Below are 26,218 nucleotides of genomic sequence, written 5' to 3' on the forward strand. Positions count from 1 at the left end.
TCCAAACTCGGCTTTGCTGCTTTTTAATTTTGAGTCATCCTCCCAAGGAAAATAGCAATTTGCAAACCCTTTAATACTGTCGCTCCAAAGGCAACACATGGATGCTTCCCAATGTTCAAAATAAGAATGGATCTATGTATGCTATTTATCCTTCAGAGGTATAATACTTGCTTTCCTGTATGGAACTAAGGTTTTAAAAAAAGATAAGGCAGGCTGAGCACATCACCTTCTGAAGTCTATTAGAGTTGGGGTGCAGGCTGAGTGGTGGTATGTGTGAGGGGATAGGGAGGATGCTGGGAGACACTAGGGGGAATAAAGCAGGACAGCGGGCAGATAGGTTTTGTTCCCTGACCAAGTGTATGTTTGCCTTTGGTTAGACCCGGCCTGCAGCTTTCTGAACAAGTCATGTGGAAAGTCAGGTGCATCTGTCAACAGGAAGAACCTGGGTATATCTGGCTTCTAACCATATATCTGCAGTGATCATGTTTATTATAGAGTCTCTCCTAGAACTCAGGGACAACTTCAGAGGCTAAAAGGTAGTTGGAAAGATGTTGCTGGTAGCCGAGATGGTAGGATTCTAAGGCATTCCAATCACCTGTGGGGTCAACAGAGTAGAATTCTTTCTCCTTAGACATTTTGAAATGTGCACATATATTTCAATTCCTCATACATGTGATGTTACCATCAAAAAGTCAGGATCAAAAAATCCTAGAGGGAGGATTCTTCAGGCTGATGGCTTACCCACTGAATCCAAAGCAAGAGCATAGACTTCTGAAACAAACCTGATTATTTTTATTTGGCCCTTGACTTTTAGGCAGTGGTTCTCAAAGCTGGGTCCTGAGACCAGCCGCATCAGCATCACTGGGAACTTGTTAGAAATGCAGATTTTTTTTTTTTTCTTGAGACAGGGTCGTACTCTGTTGCCCAGGCTGGAGTGCAGTGGGAAGATCAATTAGCTCACAGCCTCCCATGTGATGGGACTGCAGGCACATACCACCATACCTGGCTAATTAAATTTTTTTTTTTTTTTTCAGAGATAAGAGTTCTGTTATGTTGCCCAGGCTGGTGTCTAACTCCTGGCCTCAAGCAATCCTTCCCCCTCAGCCTGCCAAAGCGCTGGGATTACAGGGGTGAGCAACCTCACCTGGCCAGAAATGCAAAGTTTTAGGCTTCACTCTACAGCTGCTGAATCAGAAAGTTTAGGGGTGAGACTTGGGATTTTGTGTTTTACCATGTGCTCCAGGTCATTGTAATGCACAATAAAGTTTGAGAACCACTGCTCAACAGCAGTGAACTGACTGTTAAGCAAATTCGTTAATTTATGCAGCATAAATTTACTGAGCATCTACTATGTACTAGGCATGAGCATAATGCTTTCTTTAGGAGGGATATCAAAGCATCTCAGGACTATCTGAACCATTTAGACATGTCAGGGGAGGTTAGATAGCGGGTAGGGAAGAGAACAAAATGGTGGATGTAAGAGAAAAAAGAGAAAGCAACACCACCAACCCTAAAACAATAATCATTTTACTGTGGCAGCTAAGCAGAAAGAGTGTAAATATAGAGGAAACAATTCTATTGAAGGAAGCAAGATTTCATGGTAATAATGAAAGAAACATGATAACATGACTTTATAAATAGGTTTGAAAAATTATTGATGTTCTCTCCCCCTATCTTTTGTCTTGAAAATGGCTCTTTAATTTCATAAATATGTTATCCTGAAAAAATAAATCTGAGAGAGAAACTCATTGAGAGTTCTCCCTCTGGGAAATCTCATGACACAAGGCAATATGAGTGCAGATAAATGCTAAAGGGTGTGTTACACCAACACTCAGTTCCTGGATTCCTAATATCTTCCTCACTTCCACAACTTCTTATTTGCAACAGTTGGGATCAAGACTAAGAAACCTTTTTTAGAATAAAAAAGTACACAGTTTTGAGTTTTGTTAGTCGAATTAGGTGTCAGTTATCTTGAAACAATGAGAAGATTGGAATATTATAACAGTAAATTCCACTAATGCAAAACTTTTTGTTTGTTTATAGCTTCTGAATTTGTCTTGCTTAAAGATATTGGTCATCTGTCTTTTTCTTTTAATTATATTTGGGCTCTGGGATACATATGTACATCCTGCATCCTGCAGGATTGTTACATAGGTACACACATGCCATGGTGGTTTGCTGTCTCCATCCCCCCACACCCGTCCCCCGTCACCTACATCAGGCATTTCTCCCAGTGTTATCCCTCCCCATCCTCCCCACACCCCTCACTATCCCTCCCCCACCTCCACCCCCTGACCTATCCCTGTGAGTGTTGTTCCCTTCCCTGTGCCCAAGTGTTCTCATTGTTCATCACCTGCCTATGAATGAAAACATAAGGTGTTTGGTTTTCTGTTCTTGTGTCAGTTTGCTGAGAATGATGGTTTCTAGATTCATCCATGTCTCTACAAAGGACACAAACACATCATTTTTTAGGGCTGCAAAGTATTCCATGGTGTATATGTGCCACATTTTTTTTTGGCCAATCTATCATTGATGGGCATTTGGGTTGGTTCCAGGTCGTTGCTATTATAAACAGTGCCACAGTGAACATACCTATTCATGTGTCTTTATGATAGAATGATTTTTGCTCCTTTGGTTATATACCTAGTAATGAGATTGCTGGGTCAAATGGAATTTCTATTTCTAGGTCCTTGAGGAATTGCCACACTGTCTTCCATAATGGTTGAACTAATTTACACTGCCACCAACAGTGTAAAAGTGTTCCTTTTTCTCCACATCCTCTCCAGCATCTGTTGTCTCCAGATTCTTTAATAATCGCCATTCTAACTGGCATGAGATGGTATCTCAATGTGGTTTTGAATTGCATTTCTCTAATGACCAATGATGATGTGCATTTTTTCATATGTTTGTTGGCCACATATTCGTCGTCTTTTGAAAAGTGTCTGTTCATATCCTTTGCCTACTTTTGAATGCATTTGTTTTTTCCTTGTAAATCTGCTTTAGGTTCTTTGTAGATTCTAGATATTAGCCCTTTGTCAGATGAGTAGATTGCAAAAATTATTTCCCATTCTGTTGGTTGCTAGTTTACTCTAATGATTATTTCTTTTGCTGTGCAGAAACTCTTAAGTTTAATTAGATCCCATTTGTCTATTTTGGCTTTTGTTGCCATTGCTTTTGGTGTTTTAGTCATGAAGTCCTTGCCTGTGCCTATGTCCTAAATGGTGTTGCCTAAGTTTTCTTCTAGGGTTTTTATGGTGTTCTATTTATTATTATTATTATTATTATTATTATTTTGGTGTTTGTTCTTATGTTTAAATCTTTAATCCATCTGGAGGTAATTTTTGTGTGAGGTGTAAGGAAGGCACTCAGTTTCAGCTTCCTGCATTGGCTAGCCAGTTTTCCCAACACCATTTATTAAATAGGAAATCCTTTCCCCACTGCTTGCTTTTGTCCAGTTTGTCAAAGATCAGATGGTTGTAGATGTGTGGCATTGCTTCCAAGGCCTCTGTTCTGTTCCATTGGTCTATATCTCTGTTTTGGTATCAGTACCATGCTGTTTTGGTTACTGCAGCCTTCTAATATAGTTTGAAGTCAGGTAGCATGATCCCTCCAGCTTTGTTCTTTTTGCTTAGGATTGTCTTGGCTATGCAGGCTCTCTTTTGGTTCCATATAAAGTTTAAAGTGGTTTTTTTCCAGTTCTATGAAGAAGGTCAATGGTAGCTTGATGGGGATAGCATTGAATCTATAAATTACTTTGGGCAGTATGGCCATTTTCACAATATTGATTCTTCCTAACCATGAGCATGGAATGTTTTTCCATCTGTCTGTGTCCTCTCTTATTTCCTTGATCAGTGGTTTGTAGTTCTCCTTCAAGAGATCTTTTACATCCCTTCTAAGTTGTATTCCTAGGTATTTTATTCTCTTTGTAGCAGTTGTAAATGGGAGTTCACTCATGATTTGGCTCTCTGTCTGTTCTAGATGTATAGGAATGTTTGTGATTTCTGCACAATGATTTTGTATCTTGAGACTTTGCTGAAGTTGCTTATCAGCTTAAGGAGGTTTTGGGCTGAGACGATGGGGTCTTCTAAAATATATGATCATGTTGTCTGCAAACAGGGACAATTTTACTTTTTCTTTTCCTAATTGAATGCCCTTCATTTCTTTTTCTTGCCTAATTGCTCTGGCTAGAACTTCCAATACTATATTGAATAGGAGTGGTGAGAGAGGGCATCCTTGTCTAGTGCCTGGTTTTAAAGGGAATGCTTCTAGATTTTGCCCATTCAGTATGATATTGGCTGTGGGTTTCTTGTAAATAGTTTTTATTGTTTTGAGATATGTTCCACTGATACCTAGTTTATTGAGAGTTTTTAGCATAAAGAATTTTGTTGAAGGCCTTCTCTGCATCAATTGAGATAATCATGTGGTTTTTATCTTTGGTTCTGTTTATGTGGTGAATTATGCTTATAGATTCACATGTTGAACCAGCCTTGCATCCGTGGGATAAACCTACTTGATCGTAGTGGATAAGCTTTTTGATGTGCTGTTGGATTCAGTTTGCCAGTACTTTATTGAAGATTTTTGCATCAATGTTCATCATGAATATTGGCCTGTCATTGTCTGTTTTAGTTGTGTGTCTGCCAGATTTTGGTATCAGGATAATGTTGGTCTCATAGAAAGAGTTAGGGAGGATTCCTCTTTTTGTACTGTTTGAAATAGTTTCAACGGGAATGGTACCAGCTCCTCTTTGTATATCTGGTAGAATTTGGCTGTTAACCCATCTGGACCTGGACTTTTTTTGGTTGGTAGGCTATTAATTGCTGCCTCAACTTCAGACCTTGTTATTGGTCTCTTCAGGGTTTCAACTTCTTCTTGGCTTAGTCTTGGGAGTGTGCAAGTGTCCAGAAACTTACCCATTTCTTCCAGATTTACTGATTTATGTCCATAGAGCTGTTTGTAGTAATCTCTGATGGTATTTTGTATTTCCGAGGAATCAGTGGTGATCTCCCCTTTACTGTTTGTTATTGCATCTATTCGATTCTTCTCTCTTTTCTATTAGTCTAGCTAGTGGTCTATTTTGTTGATCTTTTCAAAAAACTGGCTCCTGGATTTATTGATTTTTTTGAAGGGTTTTTTGTGTCTCTGTCTCCTTCAGTTCTGTTCTGATCTTAGTTATTTCTTGTCTTCTGCTTGCTTTTGAGTTTGTTTGTTAGTTTTTTTAATCTTGCTCCTCTAGCTCTTTCAATTTTGACGTTAGGGTGTCGTTTTTTGATCTTTTCTTGTTTCTCATGTGGGCATTTATTGTTATAAATTTCCCTCTAGAGACTGCTTTAAATGTGTCCCATGGGATCTCTGTTGTGTCATTGTTTTCAAAGAACATCTTTATTTCTGCCTTCATTTCATTGTTTATCCATTTGTTATTCAGGAGCAAGTTGTTCAATTTCCATGTGATTGTGCAGTTTTGAGTGCTTTTCTTAATCCTGAGTTCTAATTGGATTGCACTGTGCTCTGAGAGACTGTTTGTTATGATTTCTGTTCTCTTGTATTTGCTGAGGAGTGATTTACTTCCAATTATGTGGTCAATTTTGGAGTAAGTGCAATGTGGTGCTGAGAAGAATGTGTGTTCTGTTGATTTGGGGTGGAGTGTCCTGTAAATGTCTATTAGGTCCACTTGGTTCAAATCTGCATTCAAGTCCTGGATATCCTTGTTGACTTTGTCTCGTTGATCTGTCCAATATTGTCAGTGGAGTGTTAAAGTCTCCCACTATTATTGTGTGGGAGTCTGTCTCTTTGTAGGTTGTTAACAACTTGCTTTATGTATCTGGGTGCTCCTGCATTGGGTGCATATATATTTAGGACAGTTAGCTCTTCTTGTTGCAGTCATCCTTTTACCATTATGTAATGCCTTTCTTTGTCTCTTTTGCTCTTTATTGGTTTAAAGTCCGTTTTATCAGAGACTAGGATTGCTACCCCTGCTTTTTTTGCTCTCCATTTGCTTGGTAGATCTTCTTTCATCCCTTTATTTTGAGTCTATTTGAGTCTTTGCATGTGAGATGGGTCTCCTGAATACAGCACACCAATGGGTCTTGACATTTTATCCAGTTTGCCAGTCTGTATCTTTTGATTGGGATGTTTAGGTCATTTACATTCAATATTAATATTGTTATGTTTGAATTTGACCCTGCCATTTTGTTACTGGTTGTTTTTCCCATTAGTTGAGGTGGTTTCTTCATTGAGTCATTGTTCTTTACCATTTGGTACATTTTTGCAGTGGCTGGTACTGGTCGTTCCTTTCCCTGTTTAGTACTTCCTTCAGTAGCTCTTTGAAGGCAGGTCTTGTAGCGATGAAATCTCCTGGCAATCGCTTGTCCCTAATGGATTTTATTTCTCCTTCACTTATGAAGCTTATTTTGACTGGATATGAAATCCTGGGTTGAAAGTTCTTTTCTTTAAGGATGTTGAATATTGACCCCACTCCCTTCTAGCTTGCAGGGTTTCTGCCGAGAGATCTGCTATGAGTCTGATGGTCTTTCCTTTGTGGATGACTCATCCTTTCTCTCTGGCTGCCCTTAGAATTTTTTCTGCATTTCAACCCTGGTGAATCTGATAATTATGTGCCTTGGGGTTGCTCTTCTTGAGGAATATCTTTGTGGTATTCTCTGTATTTCCTGGATTTGAATATTGGCCTGCCTTGTTAGGTTGGGAAAGTTCTCTTGGATAATATCTTGAAGAGTTTTTCCAATTTGGAATCATTCTTCCCATCACATTCAGTACTCTGATCAAGTGATTAGGTCTTTTCACATAATCCCATAGTTCTTGGAGGGTTTGTTCATTTTTTTTCACTTTTTTCTCTAATCTTGCCCTCTTGTTTTATTTCATTGATTTGATCTTCTATCTCTGATATATCCTTTGTTCTGGTCGATCGATTTGGCTGTTGAAACTTGTGTATGCCTTGCAAAGTTCTCATGCTGTGTTTTTCAGCTCCATCAAGTCGTTTATGTTCTTCTCTAAGCTGGTTATTCTGTTAGCATTTTGTTCAACCTTTCTTCAAGGTTCTTAGGTTCTCTTCATTGGGTTAGAACATGGTCTTTTAACTCAGAAAAGTTTGTTATTGCCCACCTTCTGAAGGCTTCTGTCATTTGTCAAACTCATTCTCTGTCTCATTTTGTTCCCTTGATGGTGAAGAGTTGTGATCTCTGAGAGGAGAAGAGGTGTTCTGTTCTTTGATGGTTTCATCCTTTTTGTGCTGTTTTTTTCCCATCTTTGTGGATTTATCTCCCTTTGAGCTTTGAAGTTTGTGATTTCAGCTGGAGTCTCTGAGTGGACATGTTTTCTGTTGTGGTTGGAGCTATATCTTTTTTAGCCTGCAGAGGGCGTTGCTGGGTTCTCTCGGGTTCAGTCACGTTGTTGGGTGGGTGGTCCTTCCCTGGAGTTTGTTTGCAGGTGAGATTGGCCCTGCCTTCCCAATGGCATCTCTCCCAGAGCTCAGTCTTCCTGGTTGGGGTCAAGCTGATGTATTTGCTGCCAAGCTCCCTAGTAAGGACTTCAGTTTGAGTTCTGTGGAGATGGGGCCTGCCAGGCCTTATGGTCTGTTTCCTAGCTTTCAACTCTGCCTCCCTCTGTGGGACCGTCCGTCCCACTGGAGTTAGTCCAAACTTCTGCCCAGGGCCATGTGACAACTTGCCTCACCCAGTGGGAGCCTCCGCTCAGATTTGTATCAGTGCCCCACCATCTGGCAGGGCTCTCATGGACCAGGGGTTGTAGGAGGGATGAGGTAAGCACAGGATCCAAATCAGAGCACCAAGGGGGTGAAGTCCCCATGACCCTCCAAGCTGGCAGCACGTTTCAGGTGGGGATGCGCCCCCACCCCATCTTGATTTGCCCCCCTGGGCGGCTCTCACCCTGTGGCTTCTTCCCTGGGCTATTTTCAATGCCCTATCAGTCCCACCAGAACCCGGCACCTCACTTGGAAACGTGAAGTCCTCTAGCCCTCTGCATCTCATTCGCTGGGAGCTGCATGCTGGTGTTGCCTTCTCATGGCCATCTTGGCGCACCCTTCCCCCAAACTTTCTAAAGCAAAAACCTATCCTTTAATTTTTAACACAAAAGATTGGCACACTACAAGGAAATAATCCTATAGGTTACTTACAATAAAAATGTACCACAGGGGAAAAAATGTCTAAGTGGATTGTTTTAATGAGGAATTGGCATTGACAACTAGGCAGAAAACATCTATTAGATTTTATTTATTCAGAATTTATAGCTGTTGAGACATTGTCCAGGCCTTCTGCTTTTGCAATGTCTAATAAAATGGGAACTGGTTATAAAAATTAACAGCATAAGCAACATTTAAAATGGGGAAGAAATTTAATGTGCTTAATACAGCAAACTTTTCAAATAGTACTTGATTATATCTAATGTGTATTAAGAGAAAATTTCTTTGTAACTTGGAAACGAGAAAAGGGAATGGCTGGAAATTCTTTCAAAGCAGTGCTGGGCTGACTTTCTATTGGTTGAGCTATTTTACAACTCAACAGAGGCAGAGGTTAACTTGTAGTTCTTGTCCAGCAGAAATGCAAATAATTTCAGTCCAGTGGAAAAGGCAAGCTCCATATTACAGTTTATTGCCCTGTTGGTTATTAACCAGTTTTGTATCTAACCCAACAATCTTATCCAAATATTTTTTATAAATTAACTATAGATATCTAGCTGCTCAAATGTTCTTTGAACTGGCCTTAACACCTTAGTGGTTCCTGTATTATATAATTAGTTGAATTTAATAATAGCATGTGTTCATTTATATTTGCATGAGAGTTATAATTTTGCCTTTTTGAGAATTATACTTTAACAATAGTGGGCAATGGATTTTTTTCTATTCATCAAAATAGCTCAGATGCTGTTAAGCAATATTTCCAAAGTCATTAAGTCAGTTGTTGTTGTTTTCACTCTTAGCCATGAAATTGATTCTACAAAAGTATTACAATTTTTTTTTTTTTTTTGAGATGGAGTTTCATTCTTGTTGCCCAGGCTGGAGTGCAATGGTGCCATCTTGGCTCACTGCAACCTCTGCCTCCAGGGTTCAAGCAATTCTCCTGCCTCAGCCTCCTAGGTAGCTTGGATTATAGGCATATGCCACCATGCCTAGTTAATTTTGTATTTTTAGTAGAGATGGGGTTTCTCCATGTTGGTCAGGCTGGTCTTGAACTCCTGACCTCAAGTGATCTACCTGCCTCAGCCTCCCAAAGTGCTGGGATTACAGGTGTGAGCCACCACACTCAGAGCCAGTATGCCAAATTTCGATGTGCTATTATTCCTCCCCATTGATATGCATTAATGAGGTTCTCTTGCCTCAATACCCAATGATCATCTGGATGTCACACTATACGTGGCAGTGCCTGTGACGTGTTCTTTTGTTGTGGTGCCTAGAATTTCATATACATTAAAAAACAACCACAGTGACAAATGCATTCCTCAGTATAACCAAAATAACAGGGAAAAACAGATTGTAGTAAGAATAATAGAGATTACATCTATCATAGGAGAAAGAGAATTTCTAATGTGCATTATTGTCAGGAAGCAGGAATAAAACACCAGGCATGCACATTTTCCCAATTCAGTTCTGAAATGCAAGCCAACATCATGCCAGCTGCTAAATGAAAACCAAGTCTTACTTAGCTGCTTCTGATGCTTCCCTCAGTTCTTCATCCAGTCTGGAGGAGCAAAAATTATTGGTGTGGAAAAGAAACAAAAAAGAAGCAAGCAGAGCATGAGACAGTCACTTAGCAAAGCAGAGCCAAACGAAAGTGGTGCATATGTGCTTTTCAAAACTGGCTTCTGGAGCACTGAGATGCACTCCTTCCATTAAATATGCTGTCGTTTCCTCCCATTCACTGTTTATGTACATTGACTTTACAAATTCCTTCATAAAAAGTAGATATAAAAGTTGCAAAGGGATCAGAAACATGCTGGCTGAATCAAGCTGAAATCATCCATGTCAGTCTGGTGGGTACAGTTCAAGTTAGCTTGCAGCCTGGGCCAAGTCAGTGATGTATCTGGTTTAGTGGGTTTCAGTTGCAAATTAGGTTGACCTCAACAGCTTTACACACAAGACAAAGACAGGAAATGGCATACAAAAGATGGATACAGTGACCTTTGCTCTGGTAGCATGTTGAGGTCACCCACAAGTAAAACACTGGTGTACACACACAGGGTCCAGCATGAATAGGAGATCAGGAGATTTTACCTCACACTTCTCTTATAAGATCTCTCTTCATCGTACCTTACGAGATAAAAAACGAGTGCCATAAGGAAAATGAGCAAACAGATGGAAAAAATGACAAGTAAACGATTTAAACGACAGCCAAATCATGAGAGAAAATGCCTATCCAAATATAGTCATGCACCATGTAATGCCATTTGGGTCAGTGATGGGCCACATACATGGCAGTGATCCCATAAAGTAGAACACCGTAATTGGATGGTATCTTGTCCCTGTTTAGATAAATAAATACTTACCATTGTGTTATGGCTGCCTGTGGTATTCAGTACAGTAACATGTTGTACAGGTGTGTAGCCTAGGAGCAAAAGGTTATAGCAGATGGCCTAGGTGGTGTAGTGGGCTCTACCATCCAGGTTTAAGTCCACTCTATGACGTCTGCACAATGATGAAATCACCTAAAGATGAACTTCTCAGAACACGTCCCTGTCATTAAGTGATGCATGACTGTAATAATAAAATTGGCATTTGGGAGAAATCTTATTTTCATTAGATAACAATGTTTATGATTTTGAATATATGCAGTCAATCCTCATTATTTGCAGATTCTATATTTGTAAATTTGCCTTGTCACTAACATGTATTTGTAACCACAAAATCAATAAAAGGTACGTTTTGGGTCACTTTTGGACACGAGCAGAGTGGCGAAAAATTGGAGTTGCCCAATGTGCACGTTGCCACCTGGCCACGTGTGAGGCTCTGTTTTTTTGTTCACACTGTGAACAAGTGACCTTCTCACAACCTATTTAGGGCCATACTTTTCTCATTTTTGTATTTTTCACTGGTGATTTTGTTGTTCAAATTAGCTTTCAAGCATAGTGCTGAAATACTGTCTAGTATTCCCAAGAGCAGGAAGGCTGTGGTGTGCCTTATGAAGAAAATAGATAAGCTTTGTTTAGGCACAAGTTACATTACTGTTGGCCATGAGTTCAATGTTCACAAATCAACAATATGTACTAAGTCAGGTTCATTTAAACAGAAACGCACATACAACAAGGTTATATATTGATTGACTGATGAAAAGATTGTGACCAGAGGTGTGCCGGAACCTGTATTTTCCCTTGGAACATTAGTTCAGTATTCACTGATGAAGTGTTTGCAGTGACTTTATAGAACATAATTGCCACAAATAATGAGAATCAACTGTAACCAATGATTATAAATTTGGTTCTAGGTTGGGCAAGTTTTTCTGTCATTTAAGCCCTTTGATGACAGGCTCCACCTCAGCTGAGGACTGGTCTTGTGAGTGGCTGAGATCAGATCCTTTGAATGTTGTTTAGTGATAAAAAGGAGCCATGGTTTGTATCCATTTGAAATTTGCATAACATGAAATTGAGGCAATGAAGTCAGTAACAAATGGCAGAAAGGACATCCCAAGTAGATGAATTACAGAAAACAGAAAAACACACGGACATGTGGGCAGCACATGCATGGTGGTAAATTCCTTCCTCCAGAATAAAACTTTTCCAAGTAGAACCCTTCCTCCTGAATAACTTTTCCCAAATGGAACCCTTGAAAACTGATGTGTGCAGATGAATGAAAACTGTCCTGGGTATACTTAACTTCTCACTTGAACCTTCCCATATGATAGTCTCTAAAAGCAACATGTGTAACAATAAGTAAGACTCTGGATGCAAACTCTGTGCTGGGAGGCTGTGCAAGTGCTTTGTGTACCATTTGCATTCAGTCCTCAGGACCACTCCATGAAGTGCAGCTTACTTCCCCACTGTACAGATGCTGAAGCTGAGATGTAGAAAATTTTAATAATTAATCATTTTAATAGGGGACTTGAAGTCTCAGAGACATCAAGAGGTAGCAGGGAAGGTTCAAATCTAAGTCTCTAAAGCCCATTCACTTTTCATTCTGTTGCCTCTGTCACACCATGGAAGTTTTACCTGGAAAGTGGTCGATGCTCAATTCCACTAGAAGAGAGACTGTCCTTGTCATCTTATAGAATGTGAGTGCTCCCATAGTTTTTCCTTTTTGTTTTTTTACTCCATCACCCAGGCTGAAGCGCAGTGGTGCGATCTTGGCTCACTGCAATCTCTGCCTCCCAGGCTCAAGCAATCCTCCCCCTTCAACCTCCTGAGTAGCTGGGACTACAGGTGCATGCTACCACACCTGGCTAATTTAGTGTTTTTTCACAGAGACAGGGTCTCACCATGTTGCCCAGGCTGGTCTTGAACTCCTGGACTCAAGCTATCCGCCCTCCTCAGCCTCCCGAAGTGCTAAGATTACAGGCATGAACCATCACCCCCACCTCCATACTTTTTAAATTAAAAGAGTAGACATGGGTTTTGAAGATGGAGTACACCTTTTTGAGGCAGCAGCCCAGAGCTATGAGTTGTGCTGGTTGTGGAAACGCTATGAAGCTAATGAAGGTTGAAGCCGTTGTTAGTATCTTATGAACACTCCACTTAATTCAGCTGAGCCAACTGACCACTGTAAGCCCAACCAGTATCCCGTGTTCATGCCTGATATTGGTTATGTAGAAAAACCAAATGCATCTACTTCTGAGCTTTGAATTTCGAAGGATACTCTAAAAGGGGTAAATTAATCTACTAGAAAAGGACATGGGAATTTTGAATGTCAGGTTGACCTGAATTTGAATTCCACTTCCATCTCTTCCTGGTTCCTAGTTACACTGTGTATAAGTAACTTCTTATTAAGTTATCTCCCCTGCCTCTGTAAAACGGGTTTACTATAGGAGTCAAATAAATGAAATAAATAGAACACTGCTATGCTTTCTATATCATAGATACACACTGCATGAGAATTCTTTCCTTTGAGTTTCTAGGTTGGGCCTTTTAAATTTTTTTTTTTTTTAAAGTGAGAGGACTCTTTTTTTCGAATCCCAAATAATAGGTACATTTTACTATTCATTTATGGAGGAAGATGAATGATACTTGCCTGTTTTCTTTGAGCTAATTGTTAAGTCCCTTTCCACTCAAATGAAATGAACAAAACTAGTGATTCAGATACAGTGGACAAAAAAAAAGACACATAGAAAACAATCTTCTTTGCAACAATGTACCAGATACAAGTATTCATTTTCCAGTATCCCTGTTTTAAAATCCCAGCTCCAAGTACTTACTTTGTTAAATTTCATCCTAATTTTTGTAGCATCATCCTGGGACCTTCAGTACCTGGGCAGGATGCTGATGCTGATTCTGCGTTACCCTCTATTAAGCAAGCAAGGAAACCATTCCTCATTGCCCCACCCACCACTGGGCAAATGCCCTCTACCTAACCATAAAAAAAAATGGCTTAGAAGAAACAGACAAAGAGTTATTTTTATTTCCCTAGGGTCATGTAGATAAATTACTTTGTGTAAAGAAATCTAAGCTATGCTAAGACTGTCTTGTCTGTGTAGAGCAGAAGGTGGGGGTAGGGGGTGGGAATGACACAAGAAACTGATACACTGTTAACCAGTAGAGACAGTATACCAGTTAGCCAGTGTAACTGTTATTTTCTCCTAAGTGGTAGTAAAATTCAAGGTAAAAATGAACAATAATCAATAACTCCAGGAAAAGAGTATGTGAAAGAGGATCTGAAAGAACATAATTATCAATAGGTTATAGGAAAAATTTTATTTATTGGAGGATATTTAATATTATTTTGAAAATAAGATAATGCCATTTCCCCAGTGATGCAGAACTGACTTCTTTTCCAACCCACTTCTCCAGACACACACACACACACACACAGTCTCACTCCCATTGCCCAGGCTGGAGTACAGTGGCACGATCACAGCTCACTGCAGCCTTGACTCTGTGGGCTCAGGTGATCCTCTCATCTCAGCCTCCTAAATAGCTAGACTGCAGGCAAATGCCACCACACCTGGCTAATTTTTGTATTTTTAGTAGAAACGGGGTTTTGCTATGTTGTCCAGGTTGACTGCAAACTCCTGGGCTCAACTGATTCCTCCACTTGGCCTCCCAAAGTGCTGAGATTACTGGCATGAGCTACCACACCCAGCCTCAACTTCTACTATTTCTTAACAAATATCTGAAACCGTCAGGACTTACTTGATGATGCTCTCTGGAATGTGAATACAATCCATTGGGATCAGCCCACTGAGTTCTGATAAGCTGTTGACATATTTAATTTTACTGCTGAATTTTGAACTAAAAAAAAAAAAGAAAAAATATATATCATTTGTCGCTATCTTATCCATTCTAAGGCTATTGCCTTTTCTTGAAAATTCTGATACATTTAACACCTTGGCCCAGCACTGTTACTAATAGGGTAACATTATTTGACTAGTTACAATGTGCCAGACGCTGTTTTGTTGTTGTTGGTGGTGGTGCTAATGTTTTGTTTTTTACATTTATTTTTTAAATTGCCACGTAAAAATATGTAACATGATGTTTTGAAATATGTGTATGTTGTAGAATGGCTAGACTGAGCTAATTAACATACGTATTACTTCACATGCTTTTTTTGATACTTAAATCAACTCTCTTAGCAGTTTTCTATGATGCAATACATCATGATTAGCTATGGTCACCATGTTGTTCAATAGAGCTCTTGAATTTATGCCTCCTAACTGAAATTTCGTGCTCTTTGACCAACATCTCGCTCCCAACCCCCAGCTTCTGATGACCACCATTCCACTCTCTACTTCTGTAAATTCAACGAGTCTCACTCTGTCACTCAGGCTGGAGTGCTATGGCACGATCTTGGCTCACTGCAACCTCTGCCTGCTGGGTTCAAGCAATTATCCTGCCTCAGCCTCCTGAGTAGCTGGGACTACAGGGCACACCACCATGCCTGGCTAATTTTTTGTATTTTTAGTAGAGATGGGGTTTCACCATGTTGGCCAGGCTGGTCTTGAACTCCTGACCTCATGATCTGCCCGCCTCGACCTCCCAAAGTGCTGGGATTACAGGCATGAGCCAGTGAGCATGGCCCAAGTTCAACTTTTTTAGATTCTACATATAAGTAAGATCATGCAGTATTTGACTAAATGCTGTTTTGAGTGGTTTACGTACATGAATGCATGTATTTCTTATGACAGCCTAGTGAGGTAGATACTGTTATTATCCTCTTTTCAAAGACACAGGGCAGTTAAGTGTTTGCCCAATGTCTCCATTAGTAAATGGCAGAGCCCTAACTTGGGCAGTCTGACTTTGGGGTTCAAACTCTTGACCACACATTTCACAGCCTCCCAGTGGTTCCTGCTACTCTGAATAGTCACTGCTTTATGGCTCATTTGTCTCTGTTTGCTTGTTTATTTGTTTGCCAGCCTGGAAGGCATCTTGACATCAGTAGGTGGTGAAGCCACAGGTCCCACTGATTGGGTATGCTAAACTGTGTGTTTATTCTTTTTAATTNGAATCTACCAAGTTTGATGATACTTTAAAAACATATGTAAACTCATTTTTTAGTTTTTTTTTTAATTGCATTTTAGGTTTTGGGGTACATGTGAAGAACATGCAAGATTCTTGCATAAGTACACACATGGCAGTGTGATTTGCTGCCTTCCTCCCCTTCACCTATATCTGGCATCTCTCACCATGCTATCTCTCCCTACCTCCCCCCGCCGTCCCTCCTCCATTTCCCCCTAACAGACCCCAGTGTGTAGTGCTCCCCTCCCTGTGTCCAAGTATTCTCATTGTTCAACACCCGCCTATGAGTAAGAACATGCGGTGTTTGACTTTCTGCTCTTGTGTCAGTTTGCTGAGAATGATGGTTTCCAGGTTCATCCATGTCCCTACAAAGGACATGAACTCATCATTTTTGATGGCTGCATAATATTCCATGGTGTATATGTACCACATTTTCCCTGTCCAGTCTATCATTGATGGGCATTTGGGTTTTTATTTTTTTTAAATCGTGTTTTTTTTTTAAAGTTTTAGGTTGAACGTTTATTCTAGATGAACCAGCATTCAAAAATAAGTTCCAATAATTGATTTAAATTACAAGCAACTTTCACCTAATGTGTTCGTTTTTGATATGTGTAAATGCACAGAAAACAACTTGGAAGGATACCAATGAAACTGATAAAAGAAATTTGCCTCTGGGGATGGGTATTAGGAATAGGAACTGGTAATTGTTAAAGGAAGAACTTGGTCTTAACTGTAATGATAGGATGCATTTCTGAAGAATGCATTTTCTGATTACTTGTGTCATTCCAAACTAATTTTAAAAATATATCATTCCACTTGAAAGAGAACTCGAACAAGGGTCTAACAGTCTTGAATGTTTCAAATGAAAAGGCCTTTTTAGTCTGCTGGGATCTTGCTGAGCTGTCTGCCATCTGTACTGCCTTGTGTTTAACTACTATGCATTCTAGTAAGAAGCTTTTTGGAGGTGTTTCTTCTATCCATCTATCTTTAATACTTTACTTGCAATTTTGGGTGGTGACTTGTGAACAATCTTCTTCTCCATACAGTAGTTTCTGGCCCTCCTGAAAAGTCTTGGGTCAACACACAGTACCTGTGATATGCTACATTAAACCTTTTTCTTCCTGTGGAGTTGTTGAGCTAAATTCAGGTTTTGATAAAAGACTGAGAGGGTAACTGAGAGGGAGAAGAAGTCATGCAAAGGAAAAAACTCCGGCTCCAGTGTTAACATCCACTGGAATTTTACAGTTCTCTGAACATGCCATGTTCTGTCCTTGTTGATGTATTTGTATCTGCCGTTTTGTCTTCCTGTTTCTTCAACCTGGATTATTGTTCTCCCTAATTTCAGCTGGCCAATCCTGTTAGTCCTTCAAAACTCACCTTGAGGGAAGGTCTCTTTCTGTAAAGCCTCTCTTGATGCTAATTATCAGATATCGCTTTCTACAAGGTATACCCCCAAACTCACCCTCACCTTGAGTCATCACTTCCTCAAAGTACGATTGTATCCTGTATTGTTACGTTTACTTGTCTGCCCATGTCTGCTCCAGTTTGAGCTCCTTAAGTACAGCAATGTAGCTATGTGATTTCCCAAGCCAGACAAATTACTCATTTTTTCCCACAACTTTTATTTTGCTTTCAGGGGTACAAGTGCAGGTTTTTATGTGGGTAAAGTGCATGTCACAGTGGTTTGATGTACAGATTATTTTGTCTCCTAGTTAATGAGCATAGTACCTGATACGTAGTTTTTGATCCTCACTCTCCTCCACTTTCCACCCTTTAGTAGGCCCTGGTATCTGCAGTGTAGTCAGTGTTTAGTTCCCACTTATAAGTGAGAACATGCCGTATTTGGCTTTCTTAGGATAACTCACTTAGAATAATGACCTTCAGCTCCATCCATGTTGTTGCAAAGAACGTGATTTAGTTCTTTTTTATGGCTGTGTAGTATTCCACAGTGTATATGTACTGTATTTGCTTTATCCAGTCTGCTATTAATGGATGTCTAGGTTGATTCCATGTCATTGCTATTGTGAATAGTGCTGCGATGAACATATGCTCAGTGAATATGTCTTTATGGTGGAATGATTTATATTCCTCTGGGTATTTACCCAGTAATGGGATTGCTGGGTCAAATGGTAGTTCTGCTTTAAGTTCTTGAGAAATCTCCAAACTGCCAATAACTCATTGTTTAAAATGAACGTGCCATATACCTCTACCATAGATGTTACCCTTCAGCAGTGAAAAGACCTATAATACATTTTAGTGGTCTCTTCTTTCAGATCTACAAGTTTCTAACACTGATGTAAATTGATTCAAAGGAGGATCTTTAAAGAGGCTCCTACCTGATGAAATTGTAGAATATAATTATTAAGTACTTGATGTAGGTTTTCTTTAGAATTGGGCAGACAACTGGGTTCAAAGCCTGAGTCTATCATTTACAGGCTGTGTCACCCTAGACCTGAGGTTGGTAAATGATAGCCCATGGCTGAAGCCAGATTGCTGTCAGTTTTTTATTTTTTCTTCAGAGACTCGGACTCACTCTGTCACCCAAGCTGGAGTGCAGTGGCGTGATCATAGCCCCCTACAGCCTTGAACTCCTGGGCTCAGGTGATCCTCCTGCTTCAGCCTCTGGAGTAGCTAGGACTACAGGCACATGCTATGGTGCCGAGCTAAATTTTAAAACAAATTTTCCAGAAACAGGGTCTCCCTATGTTGCCTAGGCTGATCTTGAACTCCTTGTCTCAAGCAATCCTCTTGCTTCAGCTTCCTGAGTAGCTGAAATTACAGGCACAAGCCTGTGTGATTTTTACAGTCCTCAAGTGAAGAATGATTTTGGGTTAAGTGGCTAAAAAAATATAAAAATAAAAGTATTTTATGATGTTGGCTAGGTGTATAGTCCCAGCACTTTAGGAAGCCAAGGCAGGCAGATCACTTGAGGTTGAGAGTCCAGACGAACCTGGCAAACATGGCAAAACCCTATCTCTACTAAAAATACAAAAATTATCTGGGTGTGGTGGCACATGCCTGTCAGCTACTCAAGAGGCTGAGGCAGGAGAATTGTTTGAACATAGGAGGCAGAGGCTGCAGTGAGCCAAGATCACGCCACTGCTCTCCAGCCTGGGTGACAGAGCGAGATTCCATCTCAAAAAAATATATATTTTTTATGATGTAAAAATCATAGGAAATTCAATTCTGATGTTCATAAAGTTTCATCAGAGGCTGGGCATAGTGGCTCATGCCTGTAACCCCAGCTCTTTGGGAGGCCAAGGTGAGAGGATCACCTGAGCTCAGGAGTTCAAGACCAGCCTGGGAAACATGGCAAACCCTGTCTCTGCCAAAACTACAAAAACTTAGCCAGGCGTGGTGGTATACATTTGTGGTCCCAGCTACTTGGGAGGCTTAGATGGGAGAATTGCTTGAGCCTGGGAGGCAGAGGTTGCAGTAAGCCAAGACTGTATCACAGCACTCCAGACTGGGCAACAGAGTAAGACTCTGTCTCAAAAAAAAAAAAAAAAAAAAAGGTTTTATCAGTATACAGCCACTTACTTGTTTCCATTACCTATGGCTGCTTTTGCTCTATAATAGCAGAGTTGAGTAGTTGTGACTGAGATCATAGAGCCAGTGAAGCCTAAACTATTTACTATTTGGACCTTTGTAAACGATGTTTGCTGGCTCCCACTTTAGACAATTTATTTGACCTCCCTGAACCTCAGAAGTTTTTCCCATTCGATGGAAATAGTCAATAGTATCTGTTTCAGGCTGGGCAAGGTGGCTCATGCCTGTAATCTCAGCACTTGGGGTGAAGGCAGGCAGATGGCTTGAGCCTAGGAGTTTGAGACCAGTTTGGGTAACATAATGAGACCCTGTCTCTACAAATAAATTAAAAAATTTAGCTGGGTGTGGTGGCATACTCCCAGCTACTAGGGAGGCTAAGGCGGGAAGACTGCTTGATCCCAGGAGTTTGAGGCTGCAGTGAGCCATGATTGTGCCACTCCACTCTAGCCTGGGTGACTCAGGGAGACCGTGTCTCAAAACAAAAAAAAATAAAAATCTACTTCAGAGGACTGTCATTAGGTTAAATGAGATCATGCAAATAAGCACTCAATAAATGTAAGCCATCATTAGTCATAATTTACCACAACACTATTGCTATTGTTGCTGTAAGGCCGGTTGCCTCGCTGGGAGCTCGGACACGCCCATCCCTCTCCGCGCCTGAAAACTATGTCACCACTCCACGCTTGACATTAAGCTCTGCACTTGGCACCTAGCCCGCCATTGGAAAACCCCGCCAAAATTTAAAAGAAGCCCTGCCAAAACCTGCCCAACAGCATTTTGCCCCGTCCAGGTCCCACTCCCCCTGAGAGGCTCGCTCACCGGAAATCCCACCTACCTACCGATGGCAGCTTGCCCCATCCACGTCCCGTTCCCTCATAGCCAATCAGGACACCCTCACTCGCTATAAAACCCCACGCCTTGGGAAGTCAGGCGCAACTTCCCTGGCCCCTTTCCCCGGGACCATGGAACCTCGCCCGGGAGCTAAATAAATTGGCATTTAATTTTCTTATACTGGCCTCAGTTTCCTCATTTTAAACTCGGCAATAACCCTTACATTTGGTGCTGAAACCTGGGAGGAGCTGTAAGACCCCTCCTGGGGGAAACTGACTCCTCCACTCAAAGCCGGACCAGGGAGCCACTCCACCACAAGGTAAGACTTCTGTTGCCCACAACCCCTCCTGCTGCTTGCCTTGTGGACTCCCTGCTCGTAATTGCGGCCGCTTCGGGGACTCCTTCTCATTTCTCGCCGTGGGTGCAGGGCCCGGCCTCGTCTCAAGGACCTGAGCGTAGAGGAGACGTCCCTACACTCTTGTCTTCTCCCCGTGAGGGGTTTCTCAGGGTCAGGATTCTGAGGGAGACGTCCCCACCTTCCCGAACCCTCTCTTATCCTCCGGTGTTCGGTGGGGCGGCCTGGGACGCTGAGCCGATCTTCCGATTATCTCCGCAGCAGCGGCCGAGGTTTGGGTAATCAGAAGCCCTATTTACAAACCCAGGCCCTGCCCAGGAGCAGGACCAAATCCCCGACTTACAATCTCAAACTAGCCCTTTGGCATACAAGCTCCCATCTGTGAAGTAACTGTACTTTCGGTTTCTCTTCCTAACCCCGGCACGAGTGAGTGAATGAGTGAGTTTATGTGTAGTCTCACGGCCTAACGGCTACGGGGTTTGTGTGGGCCTCAACCCGCGGTTCCACGGGGATGTCATAAGGCATAATGGTGATACACCTCAGGACTGAAAGTTCTGAGGTGACCAGGCCCAGGGGTTATATGGGTACACCTTAGCCAGGACACCCTGGAACATCCCTTTGGGGATGTGGCCAGGAAGGCATCAGACTGGTCTCCCATCTGGGGGGCACCCATCCTTTGTCCATCAATCCTATATGTGGTTCTGTCTTTATTGTAAATTCGCCAGTTTTGTTAGACTCTTGTTAGCTGATATACAGTGAGTTAGGTCTGCTTCCTTTGAAGTAATTCTATAGTAGGTAACAGACCACTGGCTGCAGGAAATCTTTACTGAATTTATGCCCCTAAAAGTAACTCTGTTCTTTTTCCTTCTCCTCCTCTTCTACTACTGAGGCCTTATTTCCTCTAACTCTGCCATGTGGCAAATAGCCCTAGCTCTGTCTCTTTTATTCTCTTTCTTATTATAATTGTTGTAGCCTGTAGGTTCTCTCAGCCACCCCCTCTAGGACAGGAATATTTCTGCCCATGTTAGATATAATATCTTTTTATAATCCTTCCTCACCCCTAATTACCCCGAGACAGAGAGTAAACTATGGGTAATCAGGAGTCCCGCCTAGACCCCAAGTTGCCCTTGGGATGTCTAGTCCAAAATTTACCCAAACTGGGCCTTTCCATAAAAAAAGAAAAGGCTGCTCTTCCTCTCTACCGTGGCCTAGCCACAGTACTCTCTAAACAACCAGTCTAAGTGGCCTCCACAGGGCACACTCAACTTCAGTGTCCTAACAGATTTAAATAACTAACTTTTGCCAAAAAAAACAGCAAGTGGTTGGAGGTCCCCTATGTCCAGGCCTTTTAGTATCTGTGCTCCGACCCGCCCTCTGCTCTTCTTCCTCCGCCCAGGTCCTGTTAGCCAAAACCCAGCCTTTGCCCTCAGCCCCGCCCAGCTCTGCACCCTCCGAAAACCCAGAAGACCTGTCCTGCCCCACCTGCTTTACCAACCCCCCCTCCTTATGCAGGGCCTCAACTCCCTCCTCCCTCTTCTCCTTCTCCTCCCCAAATCCCTAATATAACTTCCCCTGTCAGTGCTCGTACCTGCTCTCACGACCCCCACCCCCAACTCCTCTGCCCTTTGCATGAGGTAGCCGGGGCCGAGAGAGTTGTACGAGTGCACGTTCCGTTTTCTGTCTCTGACCTATCAGCTATCGAGAAGCGCCTAGGGTCTTTCTCCACTAACCCAACTGCCTACACCAAAGAGTTCCGCTATCTTACCCCGGCACATAACCTAACCTGGCATAACACGTATGTAATCCTATCCTCCACCCTCACCCCAGATGAGCGTGACCACATCCTTACGGTGGCCCGGGCGCACGCTAATCAGGTGCATCTCACAGACAATCAGATGCCAGTAGGTACAGCAGCAGTCCCCAAGGCCAATCCTAATTAAAACTAGCAAACTGGTCAAAATAGCTGCCGCCACCGCCAAAACCAAATGCTACAGTGCCTCCTAGCGAGCATGCAAAGCGCAGCCCAAAAGGTAGTCAATTACGACGAGTTAAGGGAAATAACTCAGGGACCTGATGAAAACCCAGCTGCTTTCCTTGACCGATTAACTAATGCTATGATCCTCCATACCCGGCTGGATCCAGCCTCCTTAGCGGAGGCTACAGTCCTAGCCACCCACTTCATCTCCCAGTTGGCGGCTGATATAAGTAGAAGACTTAAAAAAGCTGAGGAGGGCCCCCAAACTCCCATACAGGACCTGGTAAACATGGCATTTAAAGTTTTTAATGGCCGAGAGGAAAAGGCTGAGGCCACCTGACAGGCCCATCTACAGCAGAAGGTAAGCCTCCAAACCCAAGCTCTTGTAGCAGCCCTGAGGCCGGCAGCCCACCAAACATCCGGTGGAGGGGGTCCATCGAAACCCTCCCAAAATTCTTCAAGGACCCCGCCCAGGCCCTGTTTCAAATGTGGCCAAGAGGGACATTGGGCACGGCAGTGCTCCTGTCCTCGTCCACCTCCCGGACCCTGCCCGAGCTGCAAACAGGCTGGACACTGGAAGGTTGACTGTCCATCCCAGACTACGGGCTCACCCCCCACACCTCTATGTGAGGGGCAGGCCAGTCCGCAGGAAGCAATCCCTTCACCTGAACTTCTCGGCCTTCTGGACGACTGACGCAGCCCGGACTTAAGGACCCCCATCACCCTTGCTCAGCCCAGGGTAACGCTACAGGTAGTGGGTAAATCCATTTCCTTCTTAGTAAATATGGGGGCTACCTACTGTGTATTGCCTTCCTACTCAGGACCTAGCATACCTTCCCAGGTACAGGAATTAACAGCAAACCTTCCTGTCCTAATCAAACCCATCTTTTAGCTTGTGTCCTCGAGGGACACCCCTTTTCCCACTCCTTTTTAATCATACCCTCATGCCCAGTCCCCCTTTTAGGACGAGACATTCTCCAGATGGTGGGGGCCACTCTCCAACTCACTGGCAGCCCACCATCCGCCCACCTCCTACTGCCACTCCTAACCGATGCCACGCCCTGTCTTAACTCCTCGCCCCAACCCCCATAATCAATGCTACACAAATCTCCAGCCTTTTCCAGGCCTTATCATTGCCCAGGGAAGTTGCAGTCATACACTGCCGAGAACACTGGGCCCAGCATAATGCTGTCTCCCGGGGCAATGCGCGGGCAGATACAGCAGCAAGATCTTTAACGCCAAGTTAACCCCTACCCCTGTTCTCTTACCACAGGCATACAGCCTGTATACTCACCATCAGAGAAATAGGCCCTTATACTAAAAGGGGGAACAGAAGCTAATCAGGGCAGGATCTTCCTAAATAACAGAATCGCCCTTCCCTGGGAACAGGCCCCTAAAATTATTGCTAAAATCCACCAATCCTTACATATAGGGCCTAAGGGGCAACACCACTTTGTACAGCCCCTCTTTTTCTCACCAGGTCTGCAACAAACAATTGAGCAGGTACACAAGGCATGCGTTGCTTGCTCTAAGGTCTTGCCTTGGGGAGGGTTAAGGCCACAGTTTCCTACTCACCAAATGCGTGGCAACCTACCGGCCCAAGACTGGCAAATTAACTTCACACATATGCCCACTCACAAAAAGCTCCACTACCTCCTAACTTTTGTTGATACCTTTTCAGGTTGGATTGAAGCCTTCCCCCACCTCCTGGGAGATAGCAGACACGGTGGCCTCCCTCCTTACTCAAGAAATCAACCCTCGCTTCGGCCCACCTGCCACCATCCAGTTGGACAACGGTCCAGCATTTATGGCCCAAGTAGTCGCCAAGTCCCTCAACATCTCCTGGAAACTGCACATCCCTTACCATCCTCAGTCGTCGGGTAAAGTTTAACGGGCCCATGGCAGCCTCAAAGACCATTTGGCCAAACTTGCTATTGAAGTAAAACTCTCTTGGCCCACACTCCTACCTCTTGCCCTGGCCTGGGTCCGGGCCACCCCCTGGGGGCCAGTGGGCCTTAGCCCCTTCGAATTGCTGTACGGCCAGCCTTTCCTGGTTTCCCACAATCTCCCTGTAAAACCACCCCCACTGGCTTCCTACATTCCCTTCCTCTCTCTTCTCTGCCACCTGCTTAGGAAGCACTTGGACTGCACCCTCCCTGTTGTTCCAGGACCAGAAGACCCCCACCCAGCGACGCCTCTCCGACCAGGCAACAGCGTTCTCCTCCGAGAGCTCGAACCAGGATCTTTGCAGCCCAGGAATCCTGGATTGAGGGCCCCACCACCAGGATCCATTATCTTGCACAGGCAACTGCCAAACAGGTGGCTGTCAGTCTACTGCCTCCATCCTCATCCCACACGGTAAAAGTGCCGGACTTGGTCGCGATCATGGGTTTCACTTTCGGCACAGGCTGTGTTTTCTATATGACCAAACCAAGGACTACTGTCATTGGTGGAACACCACCTACAGGGGTGCCCATACAGCTCTTGTGTTATTCACAAGCCACAGCCTCCAAGCCGTCCCAGTCACATGCTCACTCTCTTCAGCAATGGTTCCTTAGCCCTCAACATCCGCAACCCCTGGCACAGCCGCTGGGATGCAGGAGTGTCCGATAAAGGCTATGAAGATTATACCCGGCACCACCTTAACAGGTATCCCCTTGTTCAAAGTACACTCTCAAAATCTCTCTTTCTGCTATGGGACGGCCAGCAGCTCCAGCCCCAGCTGCAACGCCACGGTCAAAGTAAAATCCTCCCTTTACACGCCTCCAGAAGGATACTTTTGGGGTAATGGGGCCCTAACCAAAGTTATTAATGCCTCCTTACCCTTCCCTTGTGTGCCTGTCACTTTGGTCCCGCAGCTAAAAGTGTACAGACAAGCCGAGCTCCTATCCCTCATCGCACCCTCCCCTAATCACCGAAGCAAAGGAGCTGTCTTCCTCCCAATAGTGGTTGGCCTCTCCTCAGCATCCTCTCTAGCAGCGGCTGGAATAGGAAGCGGCGCCCTGGGCTACACTGTCACTTTAGCCACTCAACTGGAAGACAAGCTCCGAGTGGCCATTGAAGCGTCAGCACCTCCCTGGCCTCCCTCCAAATCACGTCACTGGCCCAGGTAACTCTCCAAAACCAATGGGCCTTGACCTACTAACGGCGGAAAAAGGAGGTACCTGTCTGTTTCTTCAGGAACAGTGCTGCTACATCAGTGAAACAGGCCTTGTAGAAGAGAATGTCAACACTCACTATTGCCTCCAAGAAGACCTCCGAAAGAAACAGAATGCACCAGCTTCGTCTCTCAACTGGTGGCAATCCCCCATGCTTACCTGGCTAACCCCTATTATCAGTCCCATTATTGTAGTTTGTCTTCTGCTAATGCTAGCCCCCTTTTTCCTCACGTTTTTACAGGCCCACATGAAAGAAATTTCCAGGGTGGCCGTAAACTAGATGCTGCTTCACCCCTATGTCCGACTCCCAACCGAGGTACCAGACAACTGACCCCTCCCCCTGACTCCGCCCCTATTCAGCAGGAAGTAGCCAGAAAGAAGCGGCGCCCTATATCATCGAAAGGGTTGAAATGTAAGGCCGGTTGCCTTGCCAGGAGCTCGGACACACCCATCCCTCTCCGCGCTTGAAAACTACGTCACCACTCCCTGCTCGACATCAAGCTCTGCACTTGGCACCTAGCCTGCAGTTGGAAAACCCCACCAAAATTTAAAAGAAGCCCTGCCAAAACCTGCCCAACAGCATTTTGCCCTGTCCAGGTCCCACTCCCCCTGGGCAGCTCACTCACCGGAAATCCTGCCTACCTACCGATGGCAGCTTGCCCCATCCACGTCCCGTTCCCTCATAGCCAATCAGGACACCCTCACTCGCTATAAAACCCCACGCCT

The 26,218-nt window shown here is 43.4% G+C and overlaps 1 protein-coding gene across 6 annotated transcripts in view; it reads right to left on the bottom strand.

Annotated features, from left to right (window-relative positions):
- Nucleotides 1-26,218, bottom strand: part of PRUNE2 (prune homolog 2 with BCH domain) — a 310,553-nt gene that overhangs the window by 9,250 nt on the left and 275,085 nt on the right. For 4 of the 6 annotated variants that reach the window (XM_017543262.2, XM_017543259.2, XM_017543261.2 and 1 more), the window contains one exon: nucleotides 14,302-14,400. In XM_017543262.2, the coding sequence (XP_017398751.1) occupies nucleotides 14,302-14,400 (99 nt within the window). Of the gene's footprint in view, nucleotides 1-9,668; nucleotides 9,708-10,240; nucleotides 10,277-14,301; nucleotides 14,401-26,218 lie in introns of all 6 variants that reach the window. The other 2 variants (XM_017543257.2, XM_017543258.2) reach the window with 2 other exon arrangements.

This window comes from Cebus imitator, unplaced genomic scaffold (assembly GCF_001604975.1).
Source record: "Cebus imitator isolate Cc_AM_T3 unplaced genomic scaffold, Cebus_imitator-1.0 Scaffold150, whole genome shotgun sequence".
NCBI classification, from domain to species: domain Eukaryota; kingdom Metazoa; phylum Chordata; class Mammalia; order Primates; family Cebidae; genus Cebus; species Cebus imitator.